Raw genomic sequence first — 25,689 nt, 5'->3', positions numbered from 1 at the left:
TCCAGTGCTGTGTCCAGCTCTGGGATCCCCAACATCAGGAGGACGTGGAGCTGCTGGAGCAAATCCAGGAATCCAGGAGCTGCTCCAAGGGCTGGAGCCAGGCTGGGAGAGCTGGGGGAGCTCACCTGGAAAAGGCTCCAGGGAGAGCTCAGAGCCCCTTGCAGGGCCTGAAGGGGCTCCAGGAGAGCTGGAGAGGGACTGGGGACAAGGGATGGAGGGGCAGGACACAGGGAATGGCTCCCACTGCCAGAGGGCAGGGATGGATGGGATATTGGGAAGGAATTGTTTCCTGTGAGGGTGGGGAGGCACAGGGTGCCCAGAGAAGCTGTGGCTGCCCCTGGATCCCTGGAAGTGCCCAAGGCCAGGTTGGACAGGGCTTGGAGCAACTTGGGCTAGTGGAAGGTGCCTCTGCACATGGCAGGGGGGTGGAACTGGATGATCTTCAAGCTTCTCTCCAACCCAAACCATCCTGTGATTCTATATTTCTCAGATTTATATATCTATAAACCTATTACAAACCTAATATAATATAGCTGCTACAAATTATATATAGATTTTGCTATAAACCTACCATAAACCCAATATCACTGCAATAAACATATTTCCTGCTGACTCAAGAGTGTAAGAACTAGTCCTAAACACCATGGTGGGTACAAGCCCCTGCTGGTACCAACACAAAACCTAATGTTCAGTAGTTCTGAAAAATATATAATTAAAATGCAGCTTCTTATCTTTGAAGTGATTAACCAACATCCTGGGACGACTGACTTTTAGCCCTGCCACGTTATTCACAATTCATCCTCTATTTTCATCTCCCCAACAAAAGGCTGAACTCAACTGTATTATTGTCAGCCAGGGCTTTTATCTGCAGCCTTTGGAGCGGTCAAGGCATGGGACAGAACAATGGCTCTCACAGGAGAACAAATACAATCTGACAAAAATACCCTGTTGCTAAGGTCTAAACCAGCCTTTTTTGGGGTAGCTGGGAATTCCAGAGCACCCTATATAAAAAAAAAAAAAAGAAAAAAAAGGGAGAATGAGGACTCAGATAGGGAGATAAGCTGACATTCAGCACTGCTGTGTTCTTCCTTCCAGGATGGCACTGAAAATTAGAGTATCACATAAAACCAAGGAAAAGGAAAGCTGAAGTTGGAGGAGCAAGCCCAGAGCTCCGTGGAGATGTTGGGGAGATCCAGGTGGGACCTCCTCTCCAGGAAAGCCCCAGCCCAAACCACAATGATTTCTCTTGTGAAATCCACCCCAAAAGCAACCACAGAGCAGCTGTGTGTGGTTTCCACATCCTCAGCCAAGGGAGTAGCACCTGCTTCTGCTTTTGGGGCTTGGTAGAGAAATGCTCCTCCCCAGCAGTGCCTGGGCAAGGAACTGGGTCTGGCTGTGGTGTCCTCCCCACTAAACACAAGGGTTTCCAGCAGCAACGTGGCTCTGGGCTCAGGAGTGATCCCAAGGTCGGGAAAAGCACAATTGACAGCCTTGCCAAGGTGGGATATTGGGTGAGGGGACAGCAGAGCCCCCATGACCAGCCCATCTTCCTCCCCTCTAGATGGAGCTGCAGGAGAAGCCTGAGGGCCCTCCCTGAAGTGAAGGAGGATGCACCCCATCATCACTCCAAAACAGAACCACAGAGTCATGGAATGGTTTGGGTGGGAAGGGACCTTAGAGACCATTCAGTTCCACCCCCTGCCATGGGCAGGGACACCTTCACTATCCCAGGTTGCTCCAAGCCCTGTCCAACCTGGCCTTGGGCACTTCCAGGGATTCAGGGGCAGCCACAGCTTCTCTGGGCACCCTGTGCCAGGGCCTCACCATCCTCACAGGGAGGAATTTCTTCTCAATATCCAACCCTGCTCTTTGCAGCTTTGCAGCCATCCCCCTTTGTCCTGTCACCTGCAGCTCAGTGCTAGAAAAGAGAACAAGTTCCTGAGGCAATTTCATCAAAACCAGCAAATTACCAGCTTAATTATTCCGTCCTTCCATGTACCAGAAAAACACCATCATGGCAAATCAGAAAATACAGAGCCCCCCAAAATAATGCTCCCATGCTTTGGTGAGGCAATTCTGTGCTGAAAACCTGCTCACAAGCCTGGAGGAGCTGCTGTGCTCGGGGGCTCCACAGAGGCAGCAGCTGCAGGAAGGAACAGCTCCTCTGGAGTGTTTGGAGAGTGTGTTTGCACTGGGACCACAAATATTTTTTTGGACACACATAGGCAGCGGTGAAGAGATGAATCCCGGCCATTCCACGTGCAAAACAAATACAGAGAGGGAATTTCAAGTTTCTTTGATGACAGCAGAGCCTGGGCGTGTATGAAAGAGACAGCAGAGTCAAGGAAATGCTGGAATTCAGTTTTTTATGACCCATTTTGCTTTTTTCCCAATAAACAAGGTCTCCCTGAGCAGCCATTAAACATCACCATTTGTCACTTAGATTTTAGTGATATGAAAACAAACATTAAGAGGCTACAACAGAGCTCAAATCCCCCTGCGTTAGGCACCTAAGCCAAACAAAATTATGCTGCATTAAATTCATTTCCATCCCATCCAGAAGGACAGAGCCCTCCACTCAGGTTAAATCATTCCAACAGCAATGAAGACGACAGAACCCGAGACATCCCCATCCTTGAAAGTCCTCGCTGTTCCTTTCAAAAGGCTTTGAAAAGCAGCTTTCCTACAAAAACACCCTTTTCCATCACGCCCTGGATAGGAACATAATACACAGAAGGCTCCTCAGTGTTGCTGTTAAATAAGAGACCCCCCAAACCAGGCATTAAATGGTACAGGAGCTCCCACACAACAGAGAGGGCTTTCTGTGCCTGCAGGGACACAAGGGACACAACACAAAGTCTGTTGCTCCAGCCCAGGACGGTGTTGGGCGGCGCGAGGGCCCAGCCTGACAAACTCATCTCGTTTTCACATGGGCTGGCTTGGAAGGGACCTTAGAAAACATTCAGTTTCACCTCCCTGACATGGACAGGGACACCTTCTGCTAGCCCAGATTGCTCCAAGCTGGTCTTTCCAGGGATCCAGGGGCAGTCACAGATTCTCCGGGCACCTGTGCCAGGGCTCATCACCCTCACAGGGAGCAATTCCTAATTCCCAATATCCCATCCAGCCCTGCCCTCTGGCAGTGGGAGCCATTCCCTGTGTCCTGCCCCTCCATCCCTTGTCCCCAGTCCCTCTCCAGCTCTCCTGGAGCCCTTTTAGGCACTGGAAGGGGCTCTGAGTTCCCTTAGGATCCCTCTCTTCTCCAGGTGAACAACTCCAATCCTTGGAGCATCTCCTGGACTCCTCTGGATTTGCTCCAGCAGCTCCACATCTTTCCTGTACTGAGGACCCCAGAGCTGGACACAGCACTGGAGGTGCAGCATCTTGAGAGCAGAGCAGAGAACAGAATCCCCTCCCTTGACCTGCTGGCCCCCCTTCTTTGGACACTTAATCTTCTGGATTAATCCCCCAGTCTGTTTGATCCTGGGAATGCCCCAGCCCAGGCACAGGACCTTAGACTTGGCCTTGTTTAAGCTCAGGAGGATCACAAGGCCCCTGTTCCCCAGCCTGCCAAGGTCCCTCAGCCTGGCATCCTGTCCCTCACGTCCATCACCTGCACCTCTCAGCTTGGTGCCATCCCTTCTGCCTCCATGCCATGCACCCTGAGGCCATCCTGGCTCAAATCCTCCTTGCTGTCCTTAGTCCAAACCAAATCCAGTTCCATCCTTCAGTGACACACATCTCCAAGCTATGCCCTGTCCCAAATCAGACATTTCTGGATGATTATCTATGGGATTGGTTCATCCTAAATGGGTGATGTTCTACCCCAAGCCATCCTGTGCTTGCACAGCAGTGGGGGAAGACCTGCAATCCTTGCATAACCAAAAGCAGGGATGTTCCAAAGAGGAGGAGAAAAGGAAAAGATGTCATTTTGGGAGGTGCAAAGGGCTTAAAACCAAAATCCTACAGATGGAAAAGGGTCGACATGTAATACACAGACAAAGCAATAGGGATGTTATGAGCAGTCAGTTCATTACAGGGTTATTTTTGGACACAGCAGTGCTGGGTTCATGGTTGGATTCAATGATCTGAAGGGTCTTTTCCAAATGAGTCTGTGATTCTATTTCTACCTTAATAACACCCTCACGTTAGGGCACTGATCTCAAAGGAACCATCTCCATGTAATGTCAGAGATCCAGATGTGATTTCCAGAAGTGCCTGAACTTAAATATGAACCAACCAGCCTCTACTCCTCCGTGGAGTACTCTCCTCTACTCCTCTTCCCCCCCATGGGTTCTAGGTGTGATCTGCCTGCTTTTAAAACCCAAGTTTGCCAGACGTTATGGGAGCTCTTTACATCCTGTGTACATCCCCGATGCTCCGAGGTACAAATGTGTGTACAATTACACATTTGGATGCTGACTGCTCCCCACCTCCCACTCTGGGAGCTGCAGGAAAGGCACACCTGGAGTTTTTGGAAAGCATGGTGCCATCTTCATTGTCAGTTAATGAATTAATCCATGAGCAGTGCAAGCAGGGGATTAACTTTGCTGAGGGAAAGTTTGGTATCTCCACCACCTTTGCAGAGGATGAAGACAAAGGATTCCTGAGTGGAATTCTGACTGCCCCCAGCTCCAAAGCAGTGAAGATGACAGGCACAGCTCAGCCTCTAAAGCAGATTTTGCACCATTGGAAAAGACTGGAAAGGGAGAGCACAGGGAAAAGCAGGGCAACCCCTGCTCTCTCCAGGTGGCCTGTCCTGGCAGCAGCAGGACATTTCAGGTGTGGGATACTCTTAAACCACCTGGAGGAACCAGTTATTCATGGCAGAAGCTGAGACTTTATTAAGAGTCAAGGAAGGAACATCAGCAGTGGAGTGACTTTTAATCCTTGCTGGCGTGGACTGGAATTAACATTAATGAGTTTGAAATGAAAGGCCACCCATCCCAACTCACACCCCGACACATCTCTGGCTGTGACATTCATGTAGGGCCAGAACCAACCCAACACCATCTTCCCCCTGACCTATTTGGGCACAGAGATGAGATCCCCCAAAAACACCTCACAATTTCCAGCCTGGTGGCACTGCCAAGGACTGGTTTTTATCCCCCTGCTCCTCAAAGAGGACACTTTGAGGGACAGGAGAAGCTGTAACACATCTCTGGAAGCTGCCTCAGTACAAAGGGAAAGACCTGGAGGGAAGGGAAGTTTCAGGTGATTTGGTTGAAGGATGCAGCTGTTGCTGAGCAGCTTTAACTCCTCTCATCCCAGATTAGCTCCTCAGATTTTACCAGGACCTTTCCAGATGTTCCACTTGCTGGAATGATGCCACGTTTGTGTGTCAGACTAAACATCTGTGCTTTTAAGCCTGGGATATTCAGATCAGATCTGAAATGTGTTTGGAGGGGGAAAATAACAACACAAACTGTCTGTAAGGGGAGTTCCATCGAACAGAGCCACCATTATTTCTTCTTCCCCATCCCCCACATGACCCCTCCTCCCTCCACAGGCAAAGCTTTTCAACAGATTTCAGGAAAATGTGGAGAAAAACAATACTGTACGTTTTCTGTGGTCAGTCTTTTCCTGTTAAGTCAGAGAGGAGCTACCAGAAACACAGCCTGCAGTTGGCATCTTCCCCTCCTGCCTTTCTGCTTCAGGGGAGCACCAAACTTGGGATCTGGGCTTTGAGGACCAGCTGGGCAGCCCAGTACGAACTGGGAAAGGTGCTGGTTTATTACCCCATGGGTGTGTGCACCACTCCTGCTCTTACAGGGCAGGAAGTGATGGAAGGATCACTGGAAGTGGTGACAGGATCCCTCCGGTTTGGCTTCAGGGGCTCCATAAATCTCCATCAGCTCCACTCTTCCACCCTCCCAGTTGGTCCCTGCTGACACCCATCCCCACCCTCACAGGAAGACAAGAGTTAAATTTTTCTGTGCTGACAGCTGGCTCTAATTTGTGGTCAGCTGAGGGGAACATGACCTCTGCTTCTGGTGTGATGCCCCATCAGAGGGACACCCAGTGTCCCACCATCAGCATCACCTCGTGCCTCAGCATCTTTGTTCTCTCCCTGCACCTCCCTCACAGGGAAGAATTTCTTTCCAATATCCATCCAAACCCGTCCCTGCTGCCCAGCACCACTCCAGGCTTTTCCCCGTGTCCCACAAGATCCTCATGGCCCAACAGCATTTTCGTGTGGGGCTTTTGCTTCTTTCCCATTTCAAAAGACCGAAGATATTACAAGAGCTGGGATGTGGAACAACAAAATTGGGGGTTGAACAGCCTGGCAGGTAAAAACCATGAGTCACAAAGCACAGGAGCACTCAGGGACATCAAATTGCACAAGCCCTGCAGTAACCTGAGGACTTGGGGGGTGGGAGGAGGGAAATCTGGCGCCTCTTGCTCACACCCAGCAGATCCCTGGAGCAAAGCATTCCCAGAACCACACATACAAGGTTCTGGGAATTCTCACCTGCCATGAGCCAGGGAGCCAGCCTGGAAGCAGGTGACAAGCTGGGCAGCCAAGGACAGCGAGGTGTCCCAAATCTTTGCCATCACCTCCACCCTTCCTCACTGTGCAGAAGCTTCGGCCTTGGCGAGCCAGATATTGTTTTAGAATAACAGCATCAGGTTTTTGTGTGTCACTGTGCACCCAGCTCCCCTCTCCCAGCCCGAAGGAGCTGCCATTTGGGCTCTTCCCACCCTTTTTATAGAGGAAACCAGCACCAGGATCAAAGGAGGCTCCTGGGTGAGAGGCTGATGGGAAAGGGCAGGAACTGGAGAGGTGACAGCGAGGAGACGGAGCAAAGTGAGGGGTTGTTCCTTTGTGCTGCAGCCTCTGGCCATGAAACCTGAGTGGCAGCACAGATTATGCTGAGTAGCAGAGGAAGGGGAGAGAAAAACACCTTTGCTTGGGTTGATGAAAATATTGGGTGACTGCCTGAAAGGGAGAGCTCCTGCTGCTGCTTCTCCTGAGTGTCGCTGCTCTGGGTCATCCTAAAAAAGGTTCAGTGTTGCTCAGCTTATTTTTCTCTCATGCCTTCACTCAATTCCATCAAGTTCTGTGTGCAATGAGGGCTGCCAGATGATATTTAATGACTCAAATACAGGCACCTCAAATACAGGTCCTCAAATGGCCCCAGGTTTTACTGGGAGAGGAAAATTTGATTTCAAGTTTTACCCTGGTTGCACTAGATGGAAGAAGCTCTTTTGGGAAGTGAATCAAACACAACGAGGTCTTAATTCCCTGCTGAACCAAACCCTGGCATTCCCACAGAATGGACCAACAGAAGTGGTCTTTTTCCTTCCTTTTCCCCAGCAAAATGAGAAGCATTTCCAACATTTGGCTATTCCAAAGCCTCTCAGGGATCTGCATCACCTGCTCATGGATGTTCAAAGCCTTCTGTTCACCTTGGGCTGTGTTATCCCAGCTCTTTTCAAGGAGAACTCCTTGTGAAAGTCAGTTAAAGGCAGGGCCAGGCTGTATTTACCTTGGCACCTGATTGCCTTCCAGAGTCCTCCTATTTCCTCCCTGAGTAATTAATTAATAGCTTGTCAGTGAGGAATAAAGAACTTCACCCCATTATTCCCAAGTCTTTTGCCACTGTGGCCAAACCCTTGACCATGCCCAACACCTGCAGTTTGTCACAGTATTGCGAAATACAGAAGCTACCAATAAAAACCCTGAAATCCCTCTTTTTGGGATGTTACAGGGATTAAACTGCTTCCAAAGATGAGATGCAAGGTCACCCAGAAGTACTGAAGCTGATAAACAACTCCAAGACCACTTTATAATCTCTGCCAAACAAGTCCAGTATATCAGAAAAAGGTTCAGAAAGGTGAAACACCTGTTATATATCATTTCCAAAGCTCCTGCTGAGGGGGAAAAAATAAAAAATCCCTCCTTGCTGCTGCTGCAGAAAGCTTTAATCCCAGGCTCCAGGACCTTTCCATCCCTAATGCAGCACACCAAAACACGCGGCCGTTGCCCAACTGACCCATATATTTTTTTTCCCCTTTATGAACTGGGTGAATAAGTTCATAAAATAACAAAACCATCTTATTTCCACTGAGAAAACACAATTCCCTCCGAGCAAGGTGTGATCCCAGCCTCTCTCTCCTGACGCCGAGTCCCCTCCTGACCTATTTATGGAAGCACTGCCGCGAGGATTTTGGTGTGATCCGCCCTGGAAAAGCCTAAAATCACACTGCCCTCCAAAGAGCTGGGATAAATTGACCCCTCTAAGCAAAGGGCTTGCCAGGCTTTTATCTTTTATCTTACAAATTTTATCTTCCCCCCCATTGTTGGCCGACGCTGGAGCGGAATAATGAGACGGTGCGGGGTTCTACGGGCACGATTGGAAAACTCTGCCTTAGCAACTCAATTGTGTCCCTGATGCCTGTGCTGGCTTTTATACACAGCTACTGGTTTGGAAAGCTGCTCCTGGTTTCACTCACTCACTCCATCAAGCTGCATTTATGATTTTCTTCCATTTATTTTTGCCCGGTGTCACGGCAAAGGGAATTAGTTGTGGGGTTTGAGGCTGGGATGGAGAAGGGTTTTTATAAAAAAGTCTTGGTGGGGGATAGCTCTGGTTCTATTTCCATGCCCTTTATCCAGTCTAGACATGAAAGTCTCAGGATGCAGATGATTTCCACCTCTCTGCAGAAATTGTGCCATGGTATTAAAAAAAAGGATGAAAGGAACAATAAGCTCCGAGATGTGTCTAAAATTAGAGGTTTACAAAACAATCTGAGTTTATAATATCCCCAGTACAATAAAAGCCAAGAGCAAGCGGGCCAATTATTTAAAAACTGCAGGATAAAAGGAAACCTTGATCAAAACTGTTATCAGGGGAACAAATCTATCTTTATTGTGTTGCTGTTTCGCTGCTGACTGAAATAACTTTTCTAAAATTGCCACTATGCTGCTAAGAATTAGCTAAATAGAAACAACACACCAAAATCAAAACTGCCTTGCCCAAACCATCGACATGAACAGCAGCCCACAGTTCTTCCCTATTTTCTGCCAAGGTTTAAATTCCAGTGTGGTTTTCCCTCTATGCACCTTCACTCATCACACAGAAAATGGATGAGTTGATTTCCATGTGATCTTCAGTTAAATTTGCATTTTAGGTCTCAAGTGGTAGCAAAGCTGCAGTTCCAGGACTTTAAGTGAATGGGTAAATTAGGAGGAAAACACCGAAATCATGTTTGCTTTGGTGCTGTTATTATTTTTAATATTAATCTTAAACAAGAAGCAAAATTGATACGACAGCAGTGCCAGAAATATCCTCCTCCTTCTGCCAGGGGAGATGAAAATGTCCTTTAAAATACTGGGGGGAAAATAATATTTACAAATCACTGCTGAGAGGAGGGATGCAGAACCGGCAGGGGATCGGAGATTATGCAGCATCCAACTTCTGCTGTCCCTGACCACTGGGAGAATTCAGAAGGAATTTAGAGTTGTCAAGGGGATAAAGTCACTGTCAAGGAGGATGGACTTTTCCTTTGAAAAGCCATCTTTTCTTCTGGAGGTAAACCAGATCCTTCAGAAACCTGACTTTGCTCTTGTGTAAGGGAGTGAATGTGCTCTGAGCGCAGATCCTGGGGAGAGCTCCACAGGCTTTTCCTGAGGAGAGGACAGCGGAGCTGAGGCTCAATTCTTGCACATGGAATAAGAAAATATGAGCCCTGAAGTAGAGAATCAAATAAAGATGGGCACTGCAGTGCCCATGGCCTCAAAACCAGGCACGTGTGGACTGTGTTCACATGCACCCCTGTGTCTCCAGAACAAACACAGCCATGGAGCTGGATTTGCTCAACTGCACCACAAAAGTTGTTCCTTCATCCAATGCTCTCTAAGCCTCATCTTCCCTGCTCCAGCTCTCTCTATCCCAAGAATTCACATTCAGCACTAAACCAAACTCAATCCATCTCCTTCCTAAATGTTACACACAGTCCACTTTCTCACCTTTTCCCTCCTCCCACGTCCTACAGCTGTTTCCTCCATCACAACCACTCTTCCTACGTAAGAAATGATTCCCAGATCTCCCCATTCCTCCTTGGAAATCCACACCAAGTCACAGATCCTTGCTTTTCTCCCCATCAACAGGCACAGCACTCACCTTGGTAGATCAACAAGGTTGGTGGCAAAGCACTCATGACCATCAAGCTGTGATTCAGCCATGACACACCAAGAGCCAATGGCCACAAATTTAATGTTACAACTGGGTCAAATCTCTACCTGCTTCACAAGGGCTTCTCATCACCAACCTGCATGATGACCAAGGGCAAAAGAGAGGGGAAATAAGAAGTTCATGGCCAGCTACAGGGTGCCCAGAGAAGCTGCGGCTGTCCCTCTGATGCCTCAGGTTTTGGATTTTTTATTTTTCAGATTCTGTGCTGCTTTAGTGTGTAATTCTGAGCTTTGTATCAGGGGATGGTGAGCTCTGTGCACAGAGCAGGGAGACAAAACAATTCCTTCTCTAGCTGGGGACCAAGGACAAATGATCCAAATCTCAGCCCAAGAGCACAAACAACGTGGGCTGGAGAGAGAAAAACAAGGATGGGACTGGATGGGCTAAAGCTGGAATTGGACAATGAACTGCAATCTGCAAATGGAGCAGAGCTGATCCCAGGGAGAGACCCCGGGAGCGTTCGTGCATTTTGGGACCATTTTGGTTCATTTTTGGTGCAGCCCTGGCTGGGCTCTTGTGCTGCCCAAGGTGCATCCATTGAGGCCCTTTAATAAATCCCTGCTTTATTCTTTACCTCTGTCCAGCCTCTGTTCTAGGTCAGCCTCACAAGGCATCACCTGGACCCCTGGAAGTGTCCAAGGCCAGGCTGGACAGGGCTTGGAGCAGCCTGGGATGGTGGAAGGTGTCCCTGGCCATGGCAGGGGGTGGCATGGGCTGAGCTTTAAGGCCCATTCTGTGATACTGTGATAATACAAACAGGATTTTGTTTTTTGTGGGTGAAAGCCAAGGAAAAGCTGTTCACATCTCAGTGAAACCATTTTCAGCTCACAAGCTCCAGAGCTGACTCCCATGGACACCAGGCAGTTTTGGAGATGCCTCAGCTGCAGGAAGGTGAAGAGAACTCCCTGCAAAGATGCTTACACCCTCCTAAGCCCAGAAAGAGTCACAGCAGGGGATAAAAAAAACCCTTTTAAAATAAAAAATATTTCAGAGTAGCAGAATCACAGCCCAGGACAACAGCAGCCCTGTAAGCAGTGACAGATCCCTAAGGCCACCACACTCCTCAGTCCAGTGCCCTTCCCAGCAGGAAAGGTTTTTTTTTTCCCCAGGAGGAAATGAAAACCACATGGACTGCCCAGGGAAGGGATCAATTAGACCATCTGGTCCTACCCACCACACAGCAAAAACTGCTCCCGACAAGAAATTTCCCAATTTGCTCTATCCAGTCTCACTTGAGAAGTCCAAAGCGATGGAGTTTCCAGCTCTTCTCCTGGGATATGATTTCTCCCTGCAGGAAACCCTTCCTAGCAAGATTTTCCTTTTGAAAATGTCTTCATTTCAATTTGCTGCCCCCCCTCTCTCCCCTGCCTGTGTGCATTTGTGAACTACACTAATGAAACAGATTAATATCAAAAAGGAATTACAATTTAGGAATAAATTAGTTTATTTTCCTTTTATCCTCTACCAAAACCCCTCAACATGTCAAAGGAAGTCGGAGTCTCCCTGAAATCTTCCTTTTTAAATTGGTCCCACTGCTCATAATTACACCTCCCCTCTATCCATACAAGTTATTTTGCTTTTCTTTCCCCTTCTTCTTTTTTAGGGAAGAGGGAAAGAAGGCAGAGAAAAAGAGTAATAAAGGGTGGGATAAAGGGACAGGGGAGAGGGACCCATCCCATCTGATCAGCCATAATTGCTTCCAACACTCCCCAAGTGTCTGAAAATGAAGGTTATGATTCTGGCGTTGCCTGATGAATATTCCCAACTTCAGTCAAGATGAAGGATGTGAATTTATCCAATAATTGTGTTTTCTGCACCAGGAAACAGGAGAGAGGCCGAGATGTGGCCAAATTGTGGGCAGCAGCTTGGAGAAAAAAGGACTAAGGGCTCAAATCTGCTCCAAAGAAATAATTGTTCACAAAAATTTGGAGGGCTGCAAGAGACAAACAAGGCCCCAAACACCCACCAGGCTGGAGGTTGAGCACATACTGATAAAGGGTGTCAAAAAATGCAATGGTTTTGACTGAAAATGCGCTTAAAATAAAGCACTAGATGGGAAAACTCTGCTCCAGCCACCATCCTATATCCCCAAAGGATTTTATACCCATGTCTGGTGGTGAAAACTAATCTAATTTCTTACAAAAAATTGTAAGAAATGTAATGACCACTTCAAGGTCCTCCCTCTGGAACCAGGACACCTTTCAGCAGCCCAGGTTACTCCAAGCCCCATTCAACCTGGCCTTGAACACTTCCAGGGATGGGGAAATACAGGGATGGGGAATTAGAACTCATTACAGGCTGTTCCCATCCCACAGGTGCCCAGATCAGTGTCACTTTTTAAAGGTTTCCACTCCTGCCAGTTTTGCTGGAGGTCTTCATTCCCTCTTGTCCAAAAACATTCAGCCATGTGTGTAAATCCTTGCCACACAGGGATCTGAATTTGGAATTTTTTAGAGATGGGAATTTTTTTAGGAATGGGAATTTTTTAGGTGGGAGGGCTGCTCCAGGCAGGAAAAGCCATTGAGGAAGATGTGAGGGAAGCTCACACTGCAGAGGAACTCTCTGCTTGCTTCAGCAGCAAAATTTAATTCCCATCCTTGTACAGCATGTTCTGATATTTAAAAATATTCAGTTGACTTCCACATCTCCTGTGCCCTTTATTTTTCTGACAGCTTCTCCTGGATGGGAAGTACAGGAAAATCCAAACTGCAGCAACAGAGCAAAGAGCCAGGAACCACTGCAGCCACTGACCCGAGGCCAGCTTCGGGGTATTTTTGTTTAAAACATGACTTTTACAGAGTTGTAAGAATAAATATATATTCTAAACCCTCTAACACTTATTAGAGGTCTAAAAAAAAAAGCAGTCTTGGAAATAGGAAGCGCATATGCAAAGGGAAAGCCAGAGCACAGGGAGGCAGCCTGCCCTTCCCTGGCTGCACGTCTGCCTTTCTTGGCTGCAAGGAGCAGCAAGGAAGTGATTATAAAGCATTTATTTGCAAAATCACAGCCAATAAATCCAAGAGCAACAACACCCTCCCTCACACTGCTCTGTCCTTGGGTTGGGGGGGGAAATGAAGGAGAGCTGTAGGTCTGAGCAGCAGGCAGGTGCATGGCAGGAGAGCTGCACTCCACAGATTTTTGGGAAGAGATCAAGCCTATAAAGTGGAATATTCACCCAGGCTGCCTCTTACCTCTGCTGTTTTGAAGCCCTAGAAAATAAAAAAGCCTTAGAAAGGCAATGACAGTTGTGGAATGAAAATGCCTGAAAAGGTTAAAAAGGAAAAAAAAAAAAAAAAGGACTGGGCTGTTGAATGAGGAAATGAGTAAGGGAGAGCAAGAGAAAATAAAACAGTACAGAAAAAGCCATCTAAATTCTCCTCCCCTTTCCTGGATACAAATTCCAGCACAAGAAAACCGTAGGAAGCGAATCTGACTGCTTTGAAAATCACTGAGGTCAAAAGCCCGACAGAAGAAAGGAAAAAGGATTAAACAAAGGGATGATATAATCTATCCAGCTATAATTCAAACCTTGGAGGTATAAATAACTCCACTACAGGGCTCAAGTCAACCACTAATTTACACTGCAATCAGGAGGGGGAGGCAGATACCCATCCTCACAAGCAGATTAATCCTTAATTGCTCATTTTTGCATTTCTGACACCTTTCTTTGAAGTACCAAAGCTGGTACCATCTCACAAAAGGCGCTGGCGAGCCTGAAAATTGCAGAGGTGAGCCTGGCTGCTGCTTGTTTGGGACCCCGTGCACAGTCCCAGATGCTGCTGTGGGTCCTGAGTGCAGAGAAGAAAGGAGATGACCCCAACCCGTGGGGATGAGAGAGGATCAAAGGCAGCATTTGCCAGTTGGACACAAAGGGAAGCAGGGCTCCAGTGATGGCTCGTGTTTCACAATGTTTTCCCGAGGCCTTAATTGCAGATAAATACTTAGTGGGATAGGGATATTCAAATACTTGTGAGCACTTCAGAGCTCTGTAAATCCCTCTAGGAATACTGGTGAGGATGGGCTGTGTGGTGTGAGGTAAGAGAAGCAGGATCATCAGCTGGTGGCTCTCAGAGAGGGACACACAACCCCTTCTCCAGTGCTGTGTCCTTGATTCATCTTCATCCATGTGAGGAAGGCAGTGACAGGGATGGGAAGGCAACTGTAGGAGAGTTTCTTCAGTCCCTGACACAATCCCTGTACAACTGCATCCTTTTTTGGGGGAGAAATTCCTTCATTCCTTCATTCCTCCACCACACTGCCAACTTCTGGAGTTTGGTTCAAGAGCAGAACCCTTCCTTTTGCTGTGTGCATCCCGTGTTCCCAGGAGGAATGGCTGTGTGCAGACACCCCAGCATGTGTCCTGTGGGTTAATTAACCACACTGCCCCTGTTCCTGACCCTCACTGCAGCCCAGCCTATCTGAATTGGATGAAAACACCATCCTAGAACCAGAATCATGGAATGGTTTGGGTTGGAAGAGATCTTTAAGATCATCAAGTCCCACCCCCTGCCATGGGCAGGGACATCTTCCATCATCCCAGGATGCTCCAAGCCCTGTCTGACCTGGCCTTGGGCACTGCCAGGGATCCAGGGGCAGTCACAGCTGCTCTGGGCACCCTGTGCCAGGGCCTGCCCACCCTCACAGGGAGCAATTCCTTCCCAAGATCCCATCCATCCCTGCCCTCTGGCAGTGGGAGCATTCCCTGTGTCCTGTCCCTCCATCCTTCACCCTAAGTCCCTCTCCAGCTCTTCTGGAGCCCCTTCAGGCACTGAATCCTCCCTTCCCTGCTGCCCACAGAGTGGGAACACCCAGGGCACGTCCAGCTTTTCATCCACCAACATCCCCAAGACTTTCAGGGCTGCCATTTCCCAAATCCCTGCTGTTTTTTGCTGATGAGACGCAGCATCCCATATAAAAATTCCTATCCTGTAACACAGCAGACTTTGTTTAGCCAACAACTTTCTCCTGACACCATCTCATCAGTCACCAGCCTCGATGGTGCCCAACCTCTGCTACACAAGACTTTGAATTATTCCTTTTGGGAAGCATCCAGCTTGATCCCACTATCAGGGATGGTTTTTTTTGGGGTTTTTTTGGGGTTTTTTTGTGTCCCAGTGAGTTATTTCATTAGGATGTTCCCCTGAAGACCTTATTCCAGGCTGAGTGTGCAGCTAGTGGGAAGAAAGACTTCTTGATGATGCATTTTCCTACCAAAATAGAAGCAGCATCTTTAAACACAAACAGATTTCAGCTTCCAGCACGGCAGTCCCAGGGCAGGAGACTGAACCAGCTTTAACTACTGAAGTCACACAGGGAAGAATTTGTGAAAAAAAAAAAAGAAAAAAAAAAGAAAAAAGGGAAAAAAAAAGTGTGGTTTCTGTATTACAGCAGCCACGTGCTCCAGATGGATTCAATGCCATGTAGGCTGGTGAGAAAAAAAATAACTTTGCTCCTCCCCCGAAACAGAAGTCGGGACAATTCACATCAAAACTGGATCAAGCACAAAGCAAAAGTCACCAAATGCTTCAAAAGCAGCGAATTGTACCAAATTCAGCTGTTAAAGCATCACTGGGAAAAAAAAAAACCACAACGCCCTGTGGTATGAAACTCTGAGAATGTATGTTAAAAATTGTGTAACAGAGAATTTTTCCATATTTTTGCTCCCAAGAATAAAGACTGGGATAAATCAACAGCTGAAAGGGCTGAATGTCATCTTGCTGTGAGCCTTTGTTAATAAAAATCAGAGTATGGATGAAATCATTCAAGCTGAAAGGAAGTGCAAATGTTTTAAAAGGTATTTTCCTTTGAAAAGCAAAAATCTGCCTCACGGTGAAGAGAGGGAGAAAATCAGTTCACGACATTTCTTTCCTTTTGTGACAGGGAAAATTTATTAAAATGATGATTGCTGCATAAGGAAATAAAATCATTTCATTGCAAGCAAGACATGGAGCACTGAGGAAGAATTTCTTCCCCTGCTAAGGCTCAAACCCCATGAGATGACAAAGCAGGGATGCCCAGAGCACAGAGAGGGGACCAAAGGTGAGGCTGAGCATCCTGTTGATTGTCTGCATCCCATCATTTAACCAGCATTTCCAATTAAGCACCTCTTACAGATTCATCATGGACTTCAGCAAGCTGACAGCCCTTCCAAAAGCCCAGAAACAGCCACTTAAAAAACAATGAAAACCCCTGAACACCTGCCTGAGGGATGAACAAACCAGTGTCTAGCAGATATTATCTTATTTTTTTATTTCAGAGCAAATAAAATTGAAGTGGGGAGGAGATGTTTTAAAGCACTTAATGCAGAGCTGGGTTGCCAGCCAACATCTCACATCTAAAACATCTTCCTAAATGATACATTTCAGGATTCTAAGCACATAAAAATAAAGAAATAGATATGAAATAGGTTTTGATCAAGCCTCTGGCTGCTCAGGAAAAGGACTTTTAACAGATTGACCTCTGAAGCAAAACAGCAGCTGGGAAGAACCTCCAGCAAAGCAGATCTTTGATCAACTGACTCAAAACCAGTGCCAGACTGGGCTTCCCAATTTGTTTCCATGCTTTGGGCACCTCTGAGCATCCCTGGTGAAATATTTCGGGATGGTTTCAATGCTGCTCACGACAACTGAGGAGAAGAAAATTCATTTGCTGTGAGCTGTCATTTGAGCAAACGAATCTCCATCCTGCCCAAGGTGTGTCCGAGCTCCAGGAGAGCCAAACGGAGCCTCTGGAGCAGCACCACAATGGGGGGGTTGAGGTGTTCTTGCCCCCCCAGCACCTGCAGGGGGTTCTCCTTTCCTTTGAAGATGTGGTGACCTGGCAGCAGCGTGGTCTGAGGCAGCTGCAGGCACTGATCCACTGCAACTGGAGTTTCAGGTTGGTTTTTTGACAGTAAATGATGTAAGGGACACCTGCTCTGGCAGCGTGCAAGCAGAGTCCTCATCCTGAGTGCTCATCCCAAAACAGACTGGGAAAAAGAAAATCCAGGCAGCACCAGCCTCCATGGGGATCCTCAGGTGTTTCAGCCATTCCTGGGGCTCCCTGCACCTTCCAGTCTGGGGAAACAGTGAAGGGCAGAGCTCCAGCCCTTCCAAATAATTTCATTTTTGCTCAGATTTAGCTCTTTCCCTCCAGACTCTTCACACTGTTCTTGGTCAGCACCTGTAATTTTGAGCTCATCTTTGGGATGAAGGCAGGGAGATGCTGAACATCCCAAACATCCCAGCACTTCCACACACCTGAGTCTTCTTACATGGATTAAAACACCTGACCAACTTTTCTCCTGAAAAACCCAACTCAGCTTCCACATTACTCCACCAGCTTTCTGCTGCTTAATCCCTTCAGCCATTTCCCCCTTCTGCAGAGCTCTCACCTCCCCACAAGATTCCTCTGCAAGGAGGAACCTTAAATAACTAAACCCAGATGGGATGTAGCTGGAGAGACCTCCTTGCTCAGTCCCACCTGCACCTCAGATGTCACCTCAGGTGTCATAACATCCACTCATTCTGGGGGAGAGACCCCAACATTTCATCCTCTAAACTAGTTTGTCTCGAATACAAAGTTTTTTACAAAATCTTGGTCTTGTTCACATGATCTTGTTGATTCAGCAAAATGATCTAGTGGAAGGTGTCCCTGCACATGGCAGGGGGGTGGATTAAATGGTTTTAAAGATCTCTTTCAACCCAGAACATTTTATAGTTCTGTGATTCTATGACTTCTCCACATTCTATGACTTCTCCACCCCCTTGTACAAGCCTGGAAGCAGCCCATATTAATATTTCTGTTTGTTTGCTTTTAGGTTTGGGGTTTTTTAAAATTAAGGACCAGGTCTAGTTGAATTTTGACCCTACAAACTTCCTCTAGAGCAACAGCAGCTTGACCTTGTGCCTCCTCAGAAGCTCAGATGCCACTTTAGCTGCCATAACATCCACTAATTTTGGGGGAGAAGCAGCAAAATTTCATACTCTAAATGTTTGTCTCACATTTTTTTGCAAGATCTTGGTCTTGTTCATGACCTTGTTGATTTAGCAAGCTGGTCTAGTGGATTTAGCTAGCACATTGGCAGGGGGTTTGGAATTAAATGGTTTCTAAGATCTCTTTCAACCCAGAACATTTTATGGTTCTGTGATTCTATGACTTCTCCACCCCCTTGTACAAGACTGGAAGCAGCCCATACGAATTTTTTTTTTCTTGTTTAGGTTTTTTTTAAAAAATAAGACCAGGTCTAGTTGAATTTTGAACCCACAAACTTCCTCTAGACCAACAGCAGCCTGACCTTGTGCTTCCTCAGGAGCTCAGCCCAAGGTTAAGACCTGAGGTTGCCAAGAATCTGCTGAGTGAGGTGCAAGCCAAGCTGGGCACCTTCCACAAGGGAAAAAGAGCCATGAAGAGGTAAAACACAGCTTTACCGTAGAATGAACTCCATCTGTATTTGAGATGTTTCACTTTAAAGAGCTTCTCCCCTCCCTCCAGCTCTGCAAGGAGAGAATTGCTCAGCAAGCCACATCAAATGGAAGCAGAACCTGGCCAAGCAGCTCAGACACAGCCCCCATCCCACAAATGCTCTCTGCAGCAGCAAAACTATGAATTACAGTATTTCCTTCCCCGAATATTGTATTTCACCTGGTACACCACCCACTTCCTGCACTACAGCCTACACCTGGGTGAGAATGGGCAGGAGAGGAAGGGAACATGTATTGCATATGGAAAGGCACCTAAAAAATGCATTAAAAATCAAGTTTGGACATTAAATTCACTCAGCAATGGTCAGCCAAATAAAGCTGTCCTCCTCCTCCAGAGCACCCTTGCAGACCCCCCAATTTTTACCTCCATCCCAAGCGAGCTCATCCCTTGGCTCCACAGGTACCAACTGTGCCTTCTCTCACCCTGAGTGCTGTTATATTTTAACAAAGCTCAAAGAAACCGGTGGAGTTTGTAAAACAAATGTCACATTTTGTGTCAGAACTGGAGGATTTACGCATCAAAAGCTTGTCTGGCTTCTCCCCACCTGCAGCTTTTACCTGCTGCCAGGTATCACTTCCCATGAAATGCACCCACCACAGCTAAAGGATCCCTGCTGGATGCTGAGAATTTTAGATTTTCTGTGTTGAAAAGCACAAACCCTCAAGAAAATACTACATCTGACCTGAGGTCATGGAGAAAGCTTCCAAAATTGATTAATTACACTGAATTTGTAAGTGTGTAGTTTGAATAGAAGTGTGTAGTATCACATAGAAAACTTAAGAGTTGAAAGTTTTAAAATATAATAATATATATAAAGCTAAAATAGATATTTTAAAGCAGAAACTAGTCCTTCTTCTTCATAAATTTAAGTAATATTTTATAATTAAACAAAAAAGTCCAGACTACAAGATATAGGTAATTAATTATTCAAAATTAAAAGTAAAAATAATTTATATAATAATCTATATTAAATTGTTAAATAATATTAAATAATATTATAAGTAAAAATAATATAAGTGTAATTTCTTCATTCAATAGTTTTTCTTTAAAAAATCATAAAGACAAATAAAAAATTATTTTATAACTTGTTAGTAAAATACTATAGAACTCAGAAGTTGTAAGACTGTGATGTAAATAAAAATAAAAAAAAATCTGAATCCATACACAAAATACCATCTCAACACATTTAATTCCAACCCTAAAAAAAATAATAAATAAATAAATAAAATATTTAAAGGATCACAGCCCTGGGAAATGCACAAAATAATGAATTTTTCCAGCCTGCCTTATCTCCCTGTGGACATCCACATACAGAAACCCCCAGCCCAGATATCTGCCTGCCCTCAGAACGACTCTGTGTGAAAAGGGAACAGGTTCCTGACCAAGCACCAGCAGTTCTGCACCACATCCATGTGTTTAATGCACCACAAACCCACCCAACCACCACCTGGAGCTATGTGTGTCTTGCCAAATTCCTTTTTTTATTTTTTCATTCTTTCTTCTTCATCGTTGCATAATCCAGGGAAGATTTGTGCAGCAATACTAAAGGAGAAGCTGCTGGTGCAGAGAGAGGAAAGCACCGGCGACGGTGTCAGCCTGCCAGGGGATTTCCATGCTCTGCTCTTGGACAGGCCTGATAAGATGGATGTATTTGTTTTAGCTTTCAGCAAGGAACCTCAAGGATTTGGATTACAAAACCCTTAAGAACTGAGTTGTGGAAAAGGAGGCAGGAGGAGTTAATGGTGTTAGCAACTGACCTGGATCTAATTCCACTGCTGACCTGTGGCTGGCTGGAAAATGTGTTCCTAAAACCTCCTTGTGGTGTTGGGGAAAGACAGAGCAATTCCAACTGGGTGCAACTCCAGAATTTCATGGATTTTGGTTTGTGTCAGCTGGGACCAGATGTTCTCCTCTGGCACCTCCAGTGCTTGGTACTGTGAAAAAATGTCACCAAAGCAGCTGCACTTGTGTTTTACCACCAAACCCAAAGCACATCTGATTGAATTCCCTCTTCTTTTCTGTTGGAAGGGATCTTAAAGACAATTTAGTCTGCCATGGGCAGAGACACTTTGCACTAAACCAGGTTGATCCAAACCCCACCCAACCTTCAGCACTCTGAGGGATGGCGCAGCCAATCTGCCCAAAATGAAGGATTTGTTTTATTGAAAATGCGAATCAACTCAACCCTCCCACTGGACCAAATTCAATCAAAGCAGGGATGTGTCTGGAGACATAACATGAAAAAGATTTGCTCCTATAGGTGCAGGCCCACCAGTGTCAGCAGCAGCTGTGCTTAGCTGCAATTAACTAAATTAGCATGGCTTGATCTCAGTGCAGACAAGTCGTTGAGGAAGCCCTCAAACTTAGCAAGCAAACACAACGAAAAACCTAAACTGACTGCAGCTGCAACCCTCCTGAAAACTGAACCTGTGGTTGCTACACCCTGGCAACGCATTTATGAGGCAACCAGCCCTTTGGTGCAGTTTCCCATCTGTTCAGGCAACAGGTACATCAGTTGCCTGTATCGGTTTTTCAGGACTGAATTTCAATAAAAAATCGCAGTCTCGGAAGGATGTGAGAGCAGTTGATGTCTGTGCACTGATAGTTATGCTTAATTAACATAAAAATGAGGTTTTCCTAATCACCTGCAAGAGGAAACCTGCTTGCAGAACAAGCTACTGGGAAAAAAAAATAAATTACTCCTCAGGGAGGCAGTTGTCAGAAATAGGGTGGATGTGTTTATTTATACCCAGCAGCTCCAGGTAGGGGCTGCAGGTCCTGACACGCTGCCTGGAGTGGTTTCTGCAAGGAGTTTTCTCCTTCCTCTCCCCGTTCCATGCTCAGTTCCAACCACCCAGAGCTGGAGGTGTGTGCTGGGAATGAGGGTTTGCACTCTGTGCAGCAGTCCCTGCAAATCCCAGGGTGTTTTTTAGGATGCAGCAGGCCAGGTCAGCTCAGCTCAGCAGGATCAAATTTCATGTAGAAGCTTGAAGCTTCACAGGCAAGAGGTGGGGAGAAGTGCCAGTGGGATTTAGGAGCACCATTCACTTGTGATTTATGGTCTCTGGGCAAACTCTGTGTTTCCAAAACATACTCCAAGGATCAGCCTGCACATCAGCAAGTCCCAAAACGTGACAGCAATCTTTAAAGGGTTCAGAAGCACTGCAGCTGGTGGTGGCTTTGCCCAAAAATGCAAATCTAAGTGGGGGAAAAACCACTTTGGCCAATCAAAGCAGAATCCACCAGGATGAAGCAGCGCAGGGCTGGAGTGAGTCCTGACCCACCACCTCCGCCTCATCTCATGAAGTTTGGTCACAACTGCATGGCTTGGGGAGAAGAAGAAGCTGTGGCACTTTTTTGAGGAGCAATCTTAGAGGGAGAGGCTGTGGGACCGTGGTGGAGGGTGCTGGAGGGTACCCCTGGAGGGGAGCACCAGCAGCACCCTGGTGATAAATGAACTTTCAAGTTACTGAGAGAACAAACACCAGAGGAAGGAGCCAACCACAATTACTGACTTATCTCTCAGGAAAGACATTTCAGTTATTGTGGGCAGCACCGAAAACAACAGCTCGGGGACGGCGCTGCTGGAACCGGTGGAGGAAACCACACGTGTCGAGCTCTTCTGCAAATCCACACCAGCGTGGCTCCCACCTCCCCAAAAACTGCTGGCAACACAGCTGCAGGAGGATATGGATGGTGCAGAGGTTGTGGATGGCTTTGGATGGGCTTTGCTGAAATAAGATCTGGGGTTTTAGGGCTCCCGCTCTCAAAACCAGGGCCTTTGGCACTGCACTGGTGTCAAGGTGTCCTCCACACCCTGATGGTTTCTGCCTCTTGAGCAGCTCTGGCAGTGTTTTGCACATTCAAATACAGCTCCACACAATGCCACGTCTCCATCACACTGAGCACCTTGCTCTGACTGCTTTCAACACACACCGGTGCTCTTCCCAACCCAGGAGGTCACAAACTGATGCTCCACCTGCCCCATCGCTCACCCCCGATGCTCTGGGGGCAGAAGTTCCCCCAGTTTTCCCCATCAAAGTCAATTTTTCAGAAAATAAATACATTACACAAAGTATTGTAGGTGAACATCCCAATGTATTTGTCTCAACCTTTTCTACTCTCTATAAAAAGGAAGTAAGAGAATTGCAAGCAAATTTTTTTAATGCCATCAGATTTAGTCAAATTTAGTGAGGACACCAGATTTAGCATCAATGTAAAATTCAGAATCACACAAAATACTTGATTTTGTATGTGAAACCCGAAGTCACCCAAAATTCCAGTAATTCTTTCCTTGCTCTTTCTATTCTTGCAAGACACCATAATTTTAAATATTGGATAATTTGAGTCTGCAGCTTGAAGGTTTCTCCAAAACACCAGCTCTTTTTGGAAACAGACTGATGTCACTGTAGCTCATTTGCTTAATTAGTGATTTTACAGAAAGATCTCTTTAGGAGAAGGGGAAACTTTTCAAATGAAAAGCTCCAAGTGCAGAATCAAGAGATCATCCCCAATGACTGTTTACTGCCTGTTTACTCCCATCTTGTACATAATTTTGGGCCACGCTATATCAATCAGCAGCTGTGACTGATGCCATTACACCTCCTAAATAAAAAGTGAACTCTGCAAGAGGCCAAGCACAACTGAGTTTTTCCTAGCAGGAGGATGTTGCTTTTACAAAAATCGTGCTGGGATGAGAAGTCAGCACACAGAATAAACACACAAATCCCCACGCTGCTGCACAGCCCTGGAGGAGTTTTCCCCTTATTTCAGCACTTTGGTTTTATCACTGGAGCCTTCCTTCCCCCAAGCACTTGGCTTTTGCTGACCGCTGCACCCCGGCACACAAATCCTCCTCCAAAGGGGTGCTGGGGTACCAGCACGGGGAGAGGGCTTGCACAGATGTGCACGTTGCAAGGAACAATAATTCATGCAAATCCCTGCTCCAAGCAAATTCCACAGCAGTGCATCTTATCACAAGCCAAACAAAAAGCAGGAATAGGCTGGAGAACGGTAAAGCCGCCTTCAAAGAATTCGCTCTTGTTGCAGCTTGAATTTCCCCCTCTCCTTCCAACAACTCTGTGCCGACACCAAAAACCAAGCAGCCATTAACTGAACCCATTAATCAGAAGTGAAAACACAAATTGTGAGAGGAAGCAAAGCCTCTGTTACAGTAGATATTTGGGAGTCTCTGTGGAGACCCTCTTTGCCTCAGGAAGGGGAGGCAGCGACCAGCAGTGACCATCCCACCCTCCTGATGCTGCCTCCAAGCACAACCACCACAGCAGAAACAACCCAGCAAGGCAAGAATTCAGGTAGAAAAGCAGCACAAAAACTACTTATAAATCCATTTAACTCTGCTCACATTTGTATTTTCTTCTCCAAGTTTGTACAACAGTTTACTGCCTTTTAAATCAGGGATTTTCCTCTGTTTCATCCATCAAGAACTGAGCACTCTCTTGCCACATTTGGAGATAGACCAGCTTTCCACAGACACTCAAGATGATGAAAATAAACTAATAAAATATATCTTTAGTTTGAGTTTTCTTCTTTTTTTTCTGAGATTGCAAGTTAGAACCTGAATTCCAACCCAACCACTGGGTTTCAGCAGAACAAAAAAATCCCTGTGCTGAGTGCTCTCAAATAAGAGTCATGTCCCTTCCAACTCTGCACCAACAGAGACCTTATTATCCTTTGGGGGAGGAAGTCAGATTTTTTCCACTTAGTTACATTCCCAGGTAGTTCTTAAATAAGATTTCCCTTCCATCTGTGTTTAAAGGGACACTTTAGCACAAGTTACTGCTTGGCCATAGAGCCAGGGTTGTGTACTGAACCCCAAAATAGAGTGAGGGTCACTGGCCAGAACCATTTTACTGCAAGGACAGGACAAATGACAAGATGCCAAAATTAACAGCACCTCTTCCTACCTTAATTATCATCAGTCAATCATCCACCTGCACGTCATTAGGAGCCCATAAAGGTTCTTCCAGTGCTGCCCCCTGGAAACAAACAAACAAAAAACGCTTTTAGAACCAAAGTGTTAAAATACAGCAACATCTTAGGGAAACAGCATTTTTACTGCTGCCAGCAAGGCAATCCCATTACATTTTACCAGATGCAAAATGCAATTATTTATTATTGCTCAAGCTATGGACACACTCGAAAAAATGAAAATAACAGAATTCTAAGTACAGAAAGCAAAATTGGGAGTTTCCAGGGTTAAAAGTGCTTTTAAGAGGTGGCAGGAGGGAATTACAGGGCAGGAGCAGTTACAGATGAAGGGACTTTGATATTCCTAACTTGGCCTGATAGATGCACTGCTGTTTGGGTAAAAGCAAATAAAGTTTAGGAGGGTCCAGAGCTAGAGGAAATAGATAATTTCTGCTGTAGTGAGAGCTCTTCTGAGGGTGTATTTCCCCAGACAAAAGTAGTTTGGGCATTGGGAAAATCAGTTCTGTGTGTTCATTCACTCCCACCCCAAGGAAGGGGACAGAAAGCCACATGGAGGTCACCAGGGTTTCAGGTGGCCACAGACCTGTGGGACAGCCACCAGCAACTTCCCCAAGCCCAAACCTCTCTGGATACAGACTCTGGCTGTAGGATCAAGTGTGATCCTACAAGGAACAGGCTGGGGACCTGCAGGGATGTTTGTGATGTTCTCACACTTGCACAGACCACCTCCCTCCCCACCAGCTCTGGGGTTTGGGCTCCTGGCTCCATCAGCACAGAGGCTCAGGGTTCCCTTGCCATGTCCACACTGCTCCTGGCTGTCCCCCACTTTTACAGCACCAGCCAAGTTGTCTCCACTCCCTGCATCTCAGTTCCCCTTCCCAAAATATTTTTTACCCACATCAGCTTTGAGGCAGCAGCGGGGCTCCTTGCAGGAATCTGCAGAGCCAGCCCCCAACTAATCCCATCTTCTGGGTTGCTGCTATAAAGCACAGAATTAGAGACCTGAGGCACTTGTAGATCTCGAGTTGAATACATTTAAACCAAATTAATTTATTTTTTCCTCCTATCGACATCT

General features: G+C 46.4%; 1 protein-coding gene across 3 annotated transcripts in view; it reads right to left on the bottom strand.

Moving 5' to 3' along the window:
* The window catches only part of PTPRA (protein tyrosine phosphatase receptor type A), a 119,615-nt gene that overhangs the window by 38,308 nt on the left and 55,618 nt on the right, over positions 1-25,689 (bottom strand). For all 3 annotated transcript variants that reach the window (XM_064419054.1, XM_064419055.1, XM_064419053.1), the window contains exon 3: positions 24,590-24,661. In XM_064419054.1, the coding sequence (XP_064275124.1) occupies positions 24,590-24,601 (12 nt within the window). In that variant the 5' untranslated portion in view covers positions 24,602-24,661. The remainder of the gene's footprint in view (positions 1-24,589; positions 24,662-25,689) is intronic.

The sequence above is a fragment of the Passer domesticus genome, chromosome 4 (genome assembly GCF_036417665.1).
Source record: "Passer domesticus isolate bPasDom1 chromosome 4, bPasDom1.hap1, whole genome shotgun sequence".
Taxonomy (NCBI): Eukaryota; Metazoa; Chordata; class Aves; order Passeriformes; family Passeridae; genus Passer; species Passer domesticus.
This window is presented reverse-complemented; position numbering and strand designations above follow the sequence as displayed.